At 43.7% G+C, this 15,869-nt stretch overlaps 3 protein-coding genes across 3 annotated transcripts; 2 read left to right on the forward strand and 1 right to left on the reverse strand.

The window, feature by feature from the left end:
* Positions 1 to 6,534: 6,534 nt before the first annotated feature.
* On the forward strand, positions 6,535 to 8,146 carry LOC135323541 (histone H1.01). The gene has a single exon (XM_064511050.1). The coding sequence runs from the start codon at positions 6,597 to 6,599 to the stop codon at positions 7,254 to 7,256; it is 660 nt and encodes a 219-aa protein (XP_064367120.1). The 5' UTR covers positions 6,535 to 6,596; the 3' UTR covers positions 7,257 to 8,146.
* LOC135328247 (histone H2A-like) lies at positions 8,084 to 8,835 on the reverse strand. The gene has a single exon (XM_064511025.1). It carries the CDS (start codon positions 8,809 to 8,811, stop codon positions 8,287 to 8,289), a length of 525 nt encoding a protein of 174 aa, XP_064367095.1. The 5' UTR covers positions 8,812 to 8,835; the 3' UTR covers positions 8,084 to 8,286.
* Positions 8,836 to 8,967: 132 nt separating this feature from the next.
* Positions 8,968 to 14,368, forward strand: LOC135328250 (histone H2B 1/2/3/4/6-like). The gene has a single exon (XM_064511064.1). The coding sequence runs from the start codon at positions 8,969 to 8,971 to the stop codon at positions 9,440 to 9,442; it is 474 nt and encodes a 157-aa protein (XP_064367134.1). The 5' UTR covers position 8,968; the 3' UTR covers positions 9,443 to 14,368.
* Positions 14,369 to 15,869: the final 1,501 nt, after the last annotated feature.

Consider the following 15,869-nt stretch of genomic DNA (forward strand, 5'->3'; position numbering starts at 1 on the left):
ATCTCAAGGTCTCCCCAGATCGTATTGGCCTTTCGCTTCTCCGCCCTCTGGATCTTTGCTGATGTCCCTGAATTCAGGACAGAGATGCCCTGACACCTCCCAGACTTGTGGTTTGTGTGTGCCTTCTTTCCCCTGGTATTAACCTAATCCAGCATGAGCAAGTGTCTCCTTCAACACTGAAAAGGATATAACCAGGTGGCAGAGGCAACCTAAGGAGAAGAAGGTGAAAAAACAAGAGTTAAGACCACTCTCAAGAATCACCAGATTAAGAAAATAATCACATTATAAAATGAAACAACCCCCCCCCAAACTAATTGTTTTAAAGTGTGAGAACCTACATTTTCCCCCTTACTATCAGGTGCAAGCAAATATTGCTGTCTTTATCCAGTGATGTAGTTGACAGAGGTAACCCCTGAAAGCCTTTCTTTGCATCCAACCATGCTAAGGACTCTTTTCTTCTAAGTAATTAATAAAGCAAGCAAAAGGAGATTACACCTTTAACCTCCAGTTAGGAGTTTTGGTACAACCTTTTATCAGAAGCCTTTTTTCTTTTTTTGTTCAAGGAAGATGTTTATTTAAATGAACATGCATTTAGATCTGGACAATTAATACCAGAATTGCTTAAAAGATTACCTTATTGATCAGCAGTCTCTTTCCTCAACAGCCTTTTTGCCCTTGGGCATTTCAGACTGGTAAAGTTTCCTTTCTCACAGGTGCCTCCTATTGCAGTTCAGATGAATTCAAAAGTCTAACTGGATTCTCTTTACTTTCCACCTTTGTACAGCTGGACACATTCTTATCCCCTCCACTAGCTATTCAATGTTGGCCTTGTGTTTTAATCTTACTAACCAAACAAGTAAATGTAAGAAGTTACAAACGACTGACCTCAAACAGCACACGCAAGTAAAGCTTGTTATTCTACTCCTTATTTCACATACCCATCAACAAAACTTCATTGCTTTTTCAGTGTCAAAACCAGAAACATTTATGTTAGGAAGACCAAGGTTTAGACTTCATATACTTACATGGAAGCCAATCCTTCTTTCTGGGACCAGCTCAGATGAGTCAGGTTGCAGGTAAAATGCATGAAATAATAAAAGGTCAGGCCTTCCTCCTGAATGTTCCCACACTCTATGGACATATCATCATCATGATGATATGAAGGCCTGTGAAGCCAAATTCCCGACTTTCTGCACTGTCTGGTCACAAGAGTTCTGGGTGACAGGCCTTATTTATATCTTATGGGGAAACTCAGGCACCCACCAGCCCTTCCAGCGTCCCTGGCAGGCTGGATTACCTCCTGACGAGGGGTGGTGCTGCCCCAGCACCAGCACATAGCTTGCACAGCTGTGAGGCAGAGCCTGAGCTATGAAAAACACAAACTATGGCTCAGCACCCTTACACACTGAATGCCTCTTCAAAAGCTTTTTGGTTTCTTCTATGGGAAGACAGGCAGGCAATAGTGCTGGTGTCTGTACTACCTTGTGATGCTCCTGCTCTGGAAGGGTGGTGCAAACAGCTTTATTTAGAGCTAGTGCCTGCTTCATCCCCACAGCAATGAGGAAAACAGGCAAGGAAGCATCATTCAGCAAGAACACCCTCACATGGTGCCTGACAGAACATTATGGCTCACAGAGATGGCAGATGTCCAGCCTTCATGGTGCTTAGCTGCCATCATCACTGGCTCCATGGCAAGAAGTGGGTCACTTGGCAACACAAATATACCTGGTGGTCAGTCACATCAGTGTCTGGGACCAGTCAGATAGTGGACCAGCTCTACATGCACCTATATGCCTGAGGCCACCTTGTGCCCCCACAGTGCCAAATGTTGCTCTGGCTGGGGGGCCCATGTAGGTCCATCAGGCTGCTATCTCCCAAGACCAGTGTTGCACTTGCCAGAGTTAACTGAGAGCACCAGCACACAACTGGGGAAGGGTGGAGGGCAGGAAGTATGCAGGAGTAACTGGACGCAGAGCGAGTTTCTCAGCATTGCTCTGTGTGGGCTGTTCACCTGTCTGAGCAGCCAGGCTTCAGTGCTGATGGTGAAGCTGTGGCAGTACCCTTCCTTGGTGATGTTTATTGTTATTAAATGTGAGTGGAACAGAGGCACTGGAGATTTGGGAAAAAATTATTTTGGGGGGAGAACTGCAGCTGAAGAAACTTCTATTAATGTTGCTTACCTTTAAGTGTACAGCTGTCTTAGAGCCCCAAGTCCTTGATGTCTGGTAGGTGACTACATTCAAGACATTCCAGGGTGGTCCAGAAGACTCTCTGTCAAGTGCCTTGGATAAATTTTAGAAGACCAAAGTACCTTAGGACATTAGTAATTCTGTTCTTTGATATCTGACTGACAGTAAGGACCTTTTCTTTGCCTGTGTGTGAAGAAAAGAAAAACATATTAGCCTAGCCCAAAATAGAGGTTCCTGTACTGTATACAAAAAGTGCATCTTTTTTCCTCATTAGCTGCTCTGGAAGGGTTTTTGTTCCTGCATTGCCTTTCCCCATGAAGGACATCCTTCACAATATCTCCTAAATATTGCCACATCCTGGTTTTGGACTATGAGTTTTCAGTTCCCAAATGACACACCACAGTAATGATGGAGGGAGGCTACGGTACATGCCCAAACCCTTAACCAAGAGTACAGGGAGGAGGGTGCAACATTCCAGGAGGCTGAGTCTACAGGGACAGTCATCCATTACCCTCTCCTATTTGTCCTGCACACTACAGATGTTTAGCCACACACGGGCTTAAATCGGCCTTGTGTGGCCTTGTTATGCTTAAGAGTCTTAACAAGAGTGTCAGGAGCAACACTGGTATTATATAGGCAGAGACTTGCTTGCTGAACTGCCATGAGTTTGTAGCTTGGTAGGTACCACTTTAAAATTGTGTAGCTAAGGGTTAAAAGCTGTTGAACTGTGCTGGCTGGTTTGATCACAAAGGTTATTACATTGTAACTTGGATAAAGGCTGAAGTCACTGAGGGCAAATGAGGTATGGGTGTAACATTGTAGTATGAGCGTAATCCCTGTTGCAGGGAGTATTTATACTTTAGTCCTGGGGGAGAGCATATAGGCAGGACAGCAACATTGTAAAAAGATTCACCAAAATCTCTCTGGAAATTGTACCAGGAGGAAAGAGAGGAGTTGTCCTGCACCCATACATCACCTCTACCTCCTCCATCGGTCTCAGAATGACCGACCATTGCACTCAGCTGCAGCAGACAGAGCAGCCCATTAACCATGTTAGTGTGGCTAGCTCTCATGCTAATGACTCCTAACAAAATTGCTTGAAAAGATCAACTGCAATGTTACCTCTCATTATTGCAAACATACCTAAATATAACGTGGAGCTTGTTTTCTGGGGAACAGGTACTGGTAGGTCCTAAGCTGGAGATGGGAATGTTTCATATCTTTCAGATGCAGAGCCAGCCGTTGGCTGTGGTTTGTACGTCTCCTTGCTTTTCCATGAGGTCTTAATGCATAACTGCAGAAGTTGGGTGTCCGGATGGAAGTGGCTTGCAGAGTTTGGATTATGATCTTGTGCAGGTTTGGACATAGTGTGGCCTGCTGGGGTGCCCACAAGGTGAGGAGGCTTGAAGTCATTCAGATATGGCCAATGTTACAATGATGCCTTCTTAAAAGCTCTCTGGAGATCCTAATGTCATTATCCTCCTCTAATGAATGATAAAGTCTGCTTCTCTCCAGCTGCCTTATCAGGAAGGTCAAGCTGCTTGCTACAGTCTATGTGGTCACCTTCTTGTTCAGGTCTTTCTACAATATCATGTACCTAAAACAGGATTGTTCACTTTCCACTTGCTCACCTGGAACTCAAACTGCCATTCTTGCTTTTTTTGTAATCCTCCATCACATTTTGCTCTTTGCCTGACTACATCCCTCATTGCCTTCTAATCCGTCTGCTCTGACTATGCAGTAATCTCTTGGCAAAAGTGCCAAGATGCACCTTAACTTTCCTAAATTTTGGTTCTGCATATATTTCTTCCATGGGGAGAAGAATACATAGGTTTCAAGCAGCAGTTCTGCACTGCCAAAGTTATTTTCTTTCTCTGTTGCAAAGCCATTAGAAAGGACAGAGCTGAGCTTCTGTCCGAGCCAGAGAGCTTTTGCAGTTACTTTAGTTTATTTTAGGATGGCAGGCCATAACTGTGATATAACCACAAGGTTGTGGATTCAAAGTGGCTACATATGCTAGTAGCTGTCCTTGTTGGGAAAGGGGAGAGTGTAGCAGCCTCTGGGAGAAAAGCAAGGCAAACAACTGTGATGGCGACCATTTTAGCCACCTTAATATCAGCCACCAGTAAACATTAATTGACACTTTGTGAAGCCACAACTGAGGGCTAGAGTATTTAAATCTCCCCCAATGAGGTTACTGAAGTAAATATTTTTAAGTTTGAAATAACAAGAGTAGGTAGGAATAATTTTCATGTTGCTGACATGTCACTAATGCTCTATGTCCCCCTTCAACTTGAGGTGCTATGAAGCCTTGGTAGCTGGGTAAATGTCATCTCTTAATGTTACTAGTTCATTTCACTATCTAATGAAATCCCTGGAAAGTTTCATTCATTGATCTGGGAATGAAAATAGCATTCAGGTTAAAAAATATATATTATTACTATTATTATTGTTATTATTTTACTTCCCAGTTTTGCTGACTCATGAAAGTATATCTTCAATCATACATCTAATCTAACTTATTCCAATCCTCTATTCTTATCTTGTGTTATACAATTTTTAAAAACAAGCCCCCAAATGTCCCAATTCAATTAGCTCTTCTCTCAGTCATCTTTCTGTATTGCAGAGCTCAGAAGCACCTTTTCTGCAACCTGCTGTATTACATTTTCCCCCCTAGGTGAAGGTTGCAATTTTTTACTTTATTATTTTCATTCAGCTTCATATCCACTGAAGCCCACTTGCACAGTAACTAAAAAAGATTTTCACATTATATACACATTTAGTACTGATAAAACTAATTTTAAATGAAACAGATAAAAATAAGATTACACTTTCCTAAAACTATGTATTCATACAATCTCAAATTACTATTGCTAATATCTATTTCAATACTGAGTTTGCATTATAATTTATGTATGGTGGTGACAAAGAAAATGGAAGGACAAGGCCAGAGTAGAATAATGTGTGATTCTCAAGTAACTATTAAAGACAATGGAGAATATACTTGGTGATAATTGGGTAAAGATTCATGAAATTTTTATTCCAGGGCTCCATTCTCTTCAGCATATTGCATCATCTTAAACCAGATGTCAATATTGATTGCATTCTTCCTGGTTCTTTAGGAACACACTGTGGCCTACCTAGTTAAACTCAGGTAATCACAAAGAGCTCCAGTTGCTGTCCTGAAAACAGTGCCTCATTTCTGTGATGAGCATAAAATGCTTAAGGAAAAGCTTTTCTTAGTTTTTGTTTGTTTGTTTGTTTGTTCATTTTAAGCAGGAGGATTCAGAATTGGCTTTAGAGAAATCATTGTGTAGATTTATTGTGAGGTGTTATTAAAAATAATGCAGTAATGTGGTTTTAAATTCTGTCACTACTAGAGAAAACATACAAGATAATATGCTCTGGGCAGCAAGAGCATAGCTACATAACTGGTACATTAGGTCCTGCACATCTTAAATTACTAGAAAGACAAAGATATAATTTCAGTAAATATCACCAGTAGTTTATGAGGTTAGTTTCTTTTACGAAGCTGCAGTATTGTAATGTAACTTATCAATTGACAGTTTACTTTAAATTAAAATCCAACGTGAAAAACAAATAGCTTGGTTTACCTAATAACTGGTAAAGAAATACACAGGAAAAACAAACAAAAGGAAAAAAGCACGTAAGGCAGTAAGATAAGCTTGCCTCCCTTCTTCTGAAATTCCAGGAAGACAAAATAAAACAATCACATCTTAATGAAATCCCAGACATTAACAAATTGTTTATGGCTCTATAGTAGGAGTAATAGGAGGCTGTATGAGACACTATTTCAATAGACTTTAGTGTTTTAGGAGGAAAAACACATGGTCAAAGGAACCGGTTCTTAATCCATATTCAGAGCCGAAAGAGGAGTTTGTGTTACTTCCTCCTCTTCAAAATCAATTTAAACTGTCAAAATAAGTTGAAATTACCAGATTTCAACTTTGATTCCAAGAAAACCCTCTAAAGAATGAGATTTAATCGCTGCTGCAACGTTTTAGTCTAAAGGAAATTTTTAATTTGCGAGGAAAAACAAAAGTTTCTCTCCTCAGAGCTCTCTCCAGCAGCAGCACACGGGATTTATCGCTTCTCCTTTAACCCAGCTCGCGTGTCTGCCGCTAGAAAGTCTACCGATCGCAAGTACCTGGTGTTCTCTTCCCTCACCGGGGAAACGGAGCGATTTGGTGGCAGGAATTATGAGGAAAATACACTTTTGTGAGTCCAAAGAAACACAAATCGAGCACACCGAAGGGCTCCCCGGCCGTGCCGCGGGGCGGGCTCTGCAACGCACCAATCACCGCGCGGCTCCTCGCTAAAAATACGAGCATCTGACCCGCGCCAGCCCAATTGTGTTCGCCTGCTCCGCAGAGGACGCCTGCCGCGATGTCCGAGACCGCTCCCGCCGCCGCGCCCGATGCGCCCGCGCCCGGCGCCAAGGCCGCCGCCAAGAAGCCGAAGAAGGCGGCGGGCGGCTCCAAAGCCCGCAAGCCCTCGGGCCCCAGCGTCACCGAGCTGATCACCAAGGCCGTGTCCGCCTCCAAGGAGCGCAAGGGGCTCTCCCTGGCTGCGCTCAAGAAGGCGCTGGCGGCCGGCGGCTACGACGTGGAGAAGAACAACAGCCGCATCAAGCTGGGGCTCAAGAGCCTCGTCAACAAGGGCACCCTGGTGCAGACCAAGGGCACCGGCGCCTCCGGCTCTTTTCGGCTGAACAAGAAGCCCGGAGAAACGAAGGAAAAAGCGCCGAAGAAGCGGGCAGTGGCGGCCAAGCCCAAGAAGCCGGCGGCCAAGAAGCCCGCGAGCGCCGCCAAGAAGCCCAAGAAGGCGGCGGCGGTGAAGAAGAGCCCCAAGAAGGCAAAGAAGCCGGCGGCCGCCGCGGCCAAGAAAGCGGCCAAGAGCCCCAAGAAGGCTGCCAAGGCTGGCCGCCCCAAAAAAGCGTCGAAGAGCCCGGCCAAGGCGAAAGCGGTGAAGCCCAAGCCAGCGAAGGCCAAGGCGACGAAGCCCAAAGCGGCCAAGGCGAAGAAGGCGGCGCCCAAAAAGAAGTAAATGATACTGGAAGGAAGAGTCCTGCTCTACATATTTTGTTACCAAACGGCTCTTTTAAGAGCCACCCACACTATCCCTAAAGGAGCTGAGGCACCAACGTCATCAGTAACCTGCAGCAAGGATCCACTAATTCGTAAGTCGTCCGAGGTTAAACGTATCTCTTTTTTTTTTCTTTTTTTTTTCCCCTACGAGTACCGAAACAAACTAATATGCACGGTATAGCGCGGCGGCTTTAGGGAAGTGCAGATATTTGCATCTTTTTGTGGAGTAATTGGTTTGACTTTTAACAGGAAGAAATGTTTTATAATAATGATTTGATAAAGATCGGATGTAACTTTTTTAATATATTTTGTAACAAAAGTAATTGTCAGGCACGCTACTACTGAGCCATGTATAATCCATTGTATTTCTAAGGTGTTGCCTTTAAATGCTTTTGTCTATTCGCGTGGGGGGAAGGAGGGGGAGAGGCGCCTTATTGACCAGGAAACGTCCCTGAGCTCTCCTATCCTTTTGTTCCTGTTGAAAAAGAAAGAGGTATTGGAAAAGCCCGCCCTGACCAAGGATTGGCCAGAGGAGAGCCCAGGCCGCTGCCCCTTCCCCCCTCACCCTCCCTCCCCGAAGAAGATCACGCCTTGCATCTCCGAGCTGATTCAGCCAGTCGTACGGACGGGAAAGGCGGAAGCGGAGGGGAGGGAAGGGAAAGGGGGGGAGCTCTCACCGAAACGCATTGTTCTAGTGTTCTCTGGTTTAAGAACTGAGTGTCACACCGCATACCGGAAGGAACTTTCTTTGGCTGGACATTCTGGCACCGTTTTGTTTTAAGGATAAGGTTGAAAACATTGTTACTTTCCCAAGTCAAAAATTCTGATAATAAACGTATAAAAAAACCAGCACGGGTTGAGTAATTAATATGGAACTGCGTAAATATACTGTAGATAACTGAACTCTTTTATGAACATTGTGGCTGGCTCTGAAAAGAGCCTTTAGATTATACTCGTCAGAAGAGACAACGTGCTGTATACGGTTGTATTCACTTGGTTTTAGCCTTGTGGCTGTCGGTCTTCTTGGGCAGCAGCACCGCCTGGATGTTGGGCAGCACGCCGCCCTGCGCGATGGTCACCTTGCCCAGCAGCTTGTTGAGCTCCTCGTCGTTGCGGATGGCCAGCTGCAGGTGGCGCGGGATGATGCGCGTCTTCTTGTTGTCGCGCGCCGCGTTGCCCGCCAGCTCCAGGATCTCGGCCGTCAGGTACTCCAGCACGGCCGCCAGGTACACCGGCGCGCCGGCGCCCACCCGCTCCGCGTAGTTGCCTTTGCGCAGCAGCCGGTGCACGCGGCCCACGGGGAACTGCAGCCCGGCCCGCGACGAGCGAGACTTGGCCTTGGCCCGCGCCTTCCCGCCCTGCTTCCCGCGCCCCGACATCCTCCGGCGGATGCTGTTGCTGTCGATGCTGCTGCCCGGCTCCCTGTCAGCACCGAGCGAGCGCCCGCGGAGCCGAGCCAGCAGCCTGCGCCGCCCGCCTCTAGCCGCGCCGCGGCCAGCGGCGCCGCTCGCCATAGGCTGGGAGGGAGGTTTTGGCCGGGCAGCCAATGGGAAGGCGGATCGTCCGCCGACCAGTGCGGAGCGCCGAGAGGGCCGTTGTGACGCCCCGTCCTCCGCTGACCAATGGCAGCCTGCGGGAGGAATGCAGCTGATTTGCATAGGGGAGCTATAAATGCAGGAGGGCGGCGGTATTCCCGCCGCGTTGCTGTGCGTGGTGTGGTGTGTGGTGGCGGTGCTGGGGACGTGGCAGAGGAGACTGGTCGCGATGCCTGAGCCGGCTAAGTCAGCGCCCGCGCCCAAGAAGGGCTCCAAGAAGGCGGTGACCAAGACGCAGAAGAAGGGCGACAAGAAGCGCAAGAAGAGCCGCAAGGAGAGCTACTCGATCTACGTGTACAAGGTGCTGAAGCAGGTGCACCCCGACACGGGCATCTCGTCCAAGGCCATGGGCATCATGAACTCCTTCGTCAACGACATCTTCGAGCGCATCGCGGGCGAGGCGTCGCGCCTGGCGCACTACAACAAGCGCTCCACCATCACGTCGCGGGAGATCCAGACCGCCGTGCGGCTGCTGCTGCCCGGCGAGCTGGCCAAGCACGCCGTCTCCGAGGGCACCAAAGCTGTCACCAAGTACACCAGCTCCAAGTAAGCTGCCTCTGCGCTCTGTGCCAGACCCTCTCAACCCAAAGGCTCTTTTAAGAGCCACCCACTTTTTCACTGAAAGGGCTGTATGATCTCTAAGAGAAGGGAGAAAAAATGATCTGGAATGTTTTCATTGTGTGTATTTGCAGTCTGTTTTCTAAAGTAAATGTGAATTACTAGTAAATAGTAACTTAATTCCTGTAAAAGCGTATCATCCAGTTTTATGGCTTTTTATCTCAGCAACTGATGTCTAAGTGTAACCAAACTAAATATATAACTATACAGATCCTGAATAATACAGTATTATATGTGTGTGTGTGTATATATATATATATATATATATACACTATACACTTCCTGGATGGCACCAATAAGTTCTCTGTTTGTAATTAAATTTCTGTTTTAAGGTTATAGTGTGTATACATACTGTACATCACATCCCAGTCAGTACACTTATGTTTCAGTATTTTTAAGTGTTTAAGTAATATCCATTGTAAGCTGGGAAAAAAAAACAATTTTGCAAGTTTTAGGCCTCTAAGAAAGAATGTGTGTGTATATATAAATATATATAAATAATTTTGTCTATGAAAGTAATAGCTGTAACAATATCTACCACTTGAGGGTCCTCTAATTTTTCCCTATTTTCTTTAGCAGAGGGAAAGCAAGGGACCACAAATGCTCTGTACTGTAAAACAATTTCTAAACTGTAAGAATTTGTTTTTCTCAGTAATGTACTACTAGAGATAAGATTGGAATGACATTTGTTTTCAGAAAGAATATGATGCAACCCTCAATATTTGACAAGCATGTAGTAATCAATACAACACAGAAGTCCTTATTAAAAGTGGTTTCTTGTCTTTAGCAATTTTCTTGATAATTCTAATTATGTGGGTTTTAAAGTAATTTGTGCAATGAGCACAGCTCCTCTTTTAAAGGACCCCAAAAGCTGAGGTAGTGAATGCCTTTACCTTACTCTGTACTGCTAAGACCAGCCCTAAGAGACCGGAGAGAAAGTCTGGAAAAAGGAAGACTTTCCCTTGGTGAAGGAGGATCAGGTTAGGGATCACAGCAAACTGGACATACGCAAGTCCATAGGCCCTTTTAGGGCATGAGATACACCCACAAGTGCTGAGGTAGCTGGCTGATGTTACTACAAGGCACACTCAGTCATCTTTGAAAGGTCACAGCAATCAGGAGAGGTGCCTGAGGACTGGAAGAAAGCAAATGTCATTCCAATCTTCAAGAAGAGCAGGAAGAAGAACCTAGGGAACTACAGGTGATGGAGTGACTAATCCTGTGTATCATTTCCAACCCCAGCAAGGGCAAGAAGGTGATTAAGAGTAGTCAGCATAGATTCACAAAGCAGAAATCATGCTTAACCAACCTGACAACTTTCTATGATGGAATGACTGGCTGGGTCAATGAGGGAGAGCAGTGGGTGTTGTCCACCTTCACTTCAGTAAGGCTTTTGACATTGCCCCCCATAACATCCTCATAGGCAAGTTGATGAAATATGGGCTAGGTGAGCAGACAGTGAGGTGGATTGAAAACTGGCTGAAAGGCTGAGCTCAGAGGGTTGTGGTCAGTGACACCAAGTTCAGTTGGATGCCAGTAACTTGCGATGTATTCCAGGGCGTCAATACTGGGTCCAGTCCTGTTCAATTTATTCACCAGTGACCTGGATGAAGGGGCAGAGTTGACCCTCAGCAAGTTTGCTGATGATACAGAACTGGGAGGAGTGGCTGATAAAACAGAGGGCTGTGCTGCCATCAGTATGGATGGAAACTGGAATATGGAAGTGTGGAAACTATGCTTTAGAGTTTGCATTCTGAGCCTCTGCATATGTCCAGCATATAAGAATGTGAACAAAACGTGATTTATTCCATTCTCCATGTTTTTGTATAATGGGGTGTGCAGGTGGCCAGAAATTGAATCTAGAAAATATCATAAAATCACATGACAGAATATTCTTCTATCTTTCATGCCATTAATGGCCTTTACAATTCAGTTTAGTTTTCTTTGTCGTCTTCAAGCCACTCCACACAGACTGCATCATTCAGCAGCAGGAAGATGGCACAGTGTTCAGAAACATAATCTTGGGAAGTGCTGCAATGCATTATCTTTAAACAGGCCTTTTATACTGTATTTTATCAACTGACTATGCCTATCTATTTTAAATCATGGGTACTGAAATATAGGGTATATTTATTAGCTGTTATACCAATCTTTTTTTTTCTTTCTTTTTTTTTTTTTTTAAGACCGGTACCATTTTGTGTATCATATGCTCAGGGTTATATTACAGTTTATTCCTGCACTGCATTACCAACCATAAAGAATACTGGAAAACAGCCCAAACCACTGCAAAAATGCTGTTAGTTCATTAAACAGAAAAAATATTTAACAGACTTACTACAGCATTTTTGAAGACTTTCTTTTATAGATTGGAATATCTGCAGTGTGATTTACATCTATCAGTCATGCTGTTTAACAACAAAAATCATGCCTTTATTTCAAAAAAAAGAAAAGAAAAAAGAAATACAACAGCAGGGCAGTAAATCAGTGTAGGATTCAAAAAGAAACAGAATCATCAATGTCAAACACCTGACCCAAAAACAGAACAAAACACTCACTGGCCAGAATGATTTTATACTTCTTCCTGCCTTTTCTGAGTAAACCAAAATCTGTTCACCTACCCATCAACTCAAAGTACCTTTCCTAAAGTCCAGGGAATATTTGTTACTTAACGCACAGTTCAAATTACTGCTATGTCTCAGTTTAGATGCTTTCCCAGAGTCTTCTTTTTTTTCAATTTTATTAGAAAAGAGCACATTTAAAAATAATTAACATTACGAGTAAGAAGTATTAACTGTGACTATAGAAAAGGATTCACTTTACTTATTTGATCTTATTTACAGTCTGACTAAATGCCTTCAGCCAATAATGAAAGTGTGACTAGTCTGGATTTCAAAGTGAAAATGGAGTGCTCAGCACCAGAAAACTGGTCCCCAGGTTGTGCTGTAGCAGAACACAGAGCAGTTCAAGACATGGCACAAATCTCTGTATGAGAGGGCTAGAGGCAGAGGGGGCTGGAGCTGGGAACACCCCTCCTCCTGTCCCAGCACACATATGTATGAGGATGGAAACAGACCTGTACTGCGCAGGGGCAGCTCCATCCCTGGGGTTGTAGAGCCAGAGATTTGCATCAGTTGGAGGGCATCTCTGGAAAACAGATGGTATGTCCTCCTCTTTGTGTGTGTGTGTGTGTGTGTGTGTGTGTGCGCGCTCACGCAATTTTTTTAAGGGAAAAGACTAAATCAATGATTTACATAAAGATTAATAGTGATATTTCCAACAGGTCAGTCAAATAAATAAATGAGTACATACACAAAGGTTTTAAAGACTTGAAATAGCTTTGACTTGACAGAGTGCCTCCAGTCACCTACATCAAATTCAGTTGCTACCAAACCAAAATTAGCCATTACTGGATTTAACAATAGCACAGTTCTCCCACACTGTAACAAGGACCTGTTCAAAAGGGGAAATAGGAACTTCAGAAACATTCTTCTGCTGTCATTAGAAAATCCAAACTGTTAAATTTTGAAAAGTCTCAAGAGGTCTACTGATATTAAGCCCTTATGCAGTTTAGTTTCAAATATGTGGTATGCCCTTCTCATGGAAAAACTTATTTTTGAACAAATGCATGAGATGTAGCAGACAGGAATACTTACTTACTAGCAAGGCAGTGAGGTTTGATCATGCTAATAGTTTCCTTTCTGCAGAACTGTAAAGGATGGAAATGAGTATTATTCCAGACAAGCTTCATGATAAGGTAGAGGAGACCATTTTGTAAAATCATTAAGAACAATTTGTGTGAATGACTAAAAGCTACAACAGAGCTTTGCAATTATATAATTTTGCAATTTTTCATGCAAGTCAGCAAGTGTGTTTCAGATTTCCATCTAATGCCTTTGCACTGTTTCATACAGACTCAGAATGTTACCTGTCTAAAGAATTATATATGTTGCTACAGTGACAAGAATTACTCCAACCCCACTTTCATATGAATAACAAGGAAATGCTTACTTCAAGTATCTTTAAAATGGATCAGACAGAGTGAGAACCACAGTTTTCCACAGTGTTTTTCAGCTAAGTAGCATGACATCAGCCTGATCAGAAGACATCCAATTTTGTCAAAACTTACCTTTTACAATACTACATGGCTACTGTACCTGTTTCTCAGTGGCTTAGTCAGTACACCTTGTCAGTTAATCCCAAACTAGTAGAAGCATATGCATTTAATTATAGGTTTTTTTCAGTGAAGTTTGAATTCTTACTAAATGCTGCGGACACAGCAGGTTCTGGATCTACTGACGGAAGAAAGTAACAACAGGGAAAAGCCTGACAATTCACGTTGCTTGGTTTCCTGGGGTTTTTGGTTTGTTGCTTGCTTTTAATGCACCTAACTCTAACCTGGTCTCTGAAGAGCTCAAAAAACTTGCAAGGAAAACTATTCATTCAAAAAAAAAAGTTTAACAGCTCTGCCTCCATATATGGGGCTCTCTTAATGTGTGTAAGTTTCTCCTCTGTGACCTCTTCTCTCCATCACCTGATTTGCTGTTACAAGGAACAACTTTTAATATGTAATAGCTTGTTGCAATATGTAGCAAGTTACCTTCTTTACTTTTTTACTTGTTTGTTACTAGTGCTTACAGGAGTTGGGTGCCTGCGCAGTAGCCCTCAGGGGGATTTTGCTGGCTTTCCCCAGGTTCGCCCAGAAAGGCCTGTGACAATCTGGACTGAGTGCAAAAAGGGGAACACAGATTAAATTTACAAGGTCCTTTTCAAGGTGACAGACATATTTTTCCTCTGTTTGCAACATATACTAAATAAATATTCTTCTCTTGTTGGTAGTGTTTTGGTAAGGAAAAACCTATACTGTTCCTGTTCTGTGCAATACTGCTTGCTTTCTTGTTTTGTTGCGCACATACAGAGATGTGCACAAGTTTTCTACAAAATTTTCTATTGAGATCCCAGCAACTGAAAAGCATTAGCGCCATCACTGATACTGAGCTCACGGAATCACAGTTTCATTAAAAAAATGAAGTTGGAAGGGGCCGTCTTTCCAGTCCAGCCCCCTGCTCAAACCAGGACCAACTTGAGAGCTAGATCAGGTTGCTCAAGGCCTTGTCCAGTCATGTTTTGAATATCTCCATCGGTGGAAATGCCACATCATCTCTGGGCCCCTTTCTCAGGGCTTAACCATTGTCATGCGGAAATATTTTCTCCCTTGTATCTAGTCAGAATTTCCCTCACTTTAATTTGTGTCTTTTGCCTCTCATCCTCTGACTGTGCACCTCCAAGAGGAGTCTGGCTCCATCTTCTCCATAATCCCCTTTCAGTAGTTGAACACACTAGTGGGATTCCCCCCACTCTGCACAGCCCTCTTCTCCAAGCTGAAGGGACCCATCTCCCCCAGCCACTCCTACGTCAGGTGCTTCAGCTACCTGTACATCTTAGTGATCCCAGACGGATTTGCTCCAGGTTGTCAAAATCTTTCTTGTACTGCAGGACCCAAAATTGGACATAACATTCCACATGTGGCCTTACGAGTGCTAAATAGATAGGAATAACATTTCCCTCAACTTGCTAGCTACACTTTTGTTAACACAGCCTGAAATGTGGTTGACCTGAACCACCAGAACCCTTTCTGCAAAGCTGTTTTTTTTGTCCAGTTGGCCCAGCCTGTCCTCTTGCATAGGTTTCTCTATCTAAGGGGCAATGTCTCTTTCATGCTGTAGTGTTTGCAGAAACGTAACTTTATTTTTCCCTTGTTTCCCTGCTTTGTGGTTTGTTGAATCCGCAGCTCTGGAAGGTGGCAAAGCTCTTGTGATCAATCTTAGATCCATTTTAATTATGCTTCTGAGCAGAAAGCTACCTTAATTTATGAAATTATGTTAAATTATGTTGATAAGAGGAGAAGGAAATAGAAGATATACAGCCACTGTCATCCATCTATCACATGCACCCTCATATTTTTTCTTGACAGTGGAAAAGACAAAATAGGCCTAGTATCTATAGACAGAAGTTACCCCATTAAGGAAAATTTCTCTGCTTTGGAGACTTACCAGAAATTTGAGTATTTGACTGCCCATCATGATGGAGGTGCTTTTCCCAAAGAGTTCCTTATCAAAAATAATACTTAATAACAGAATCTATTCCATTCATTTCTAACACAAAAACTCTAGAAAACAATTCTGCACACACTTGCATTTTAAAACTGGGTCAGCTGTAAGAAATTTGTGTGTGACAGGAATAGCAGAGCAGCTTTGAACTTTTAGCACAAATATAATCCACAAAATATTTGTACAGCTAGATGCATTCCTTCACTGATCGAAGTTCCACTTGCCTCTCATGTAGATTTTATTCCTGAAAGA

This window comes from Dromaius novaehollandiae, chromosome 1 (genome assembly GCF_036370855.1).
Source record: "Dromaius novaehollandiae isolate bDroNov1 chromosome 1, bDroNov1.hap1, whole genome shotgun sequence".
NCBI lineage: Eukaryota > Metazoa > Chordata > Aves > Casuariiformes > Dromaiidae > Dromaius > Dromaius novaehollandiae.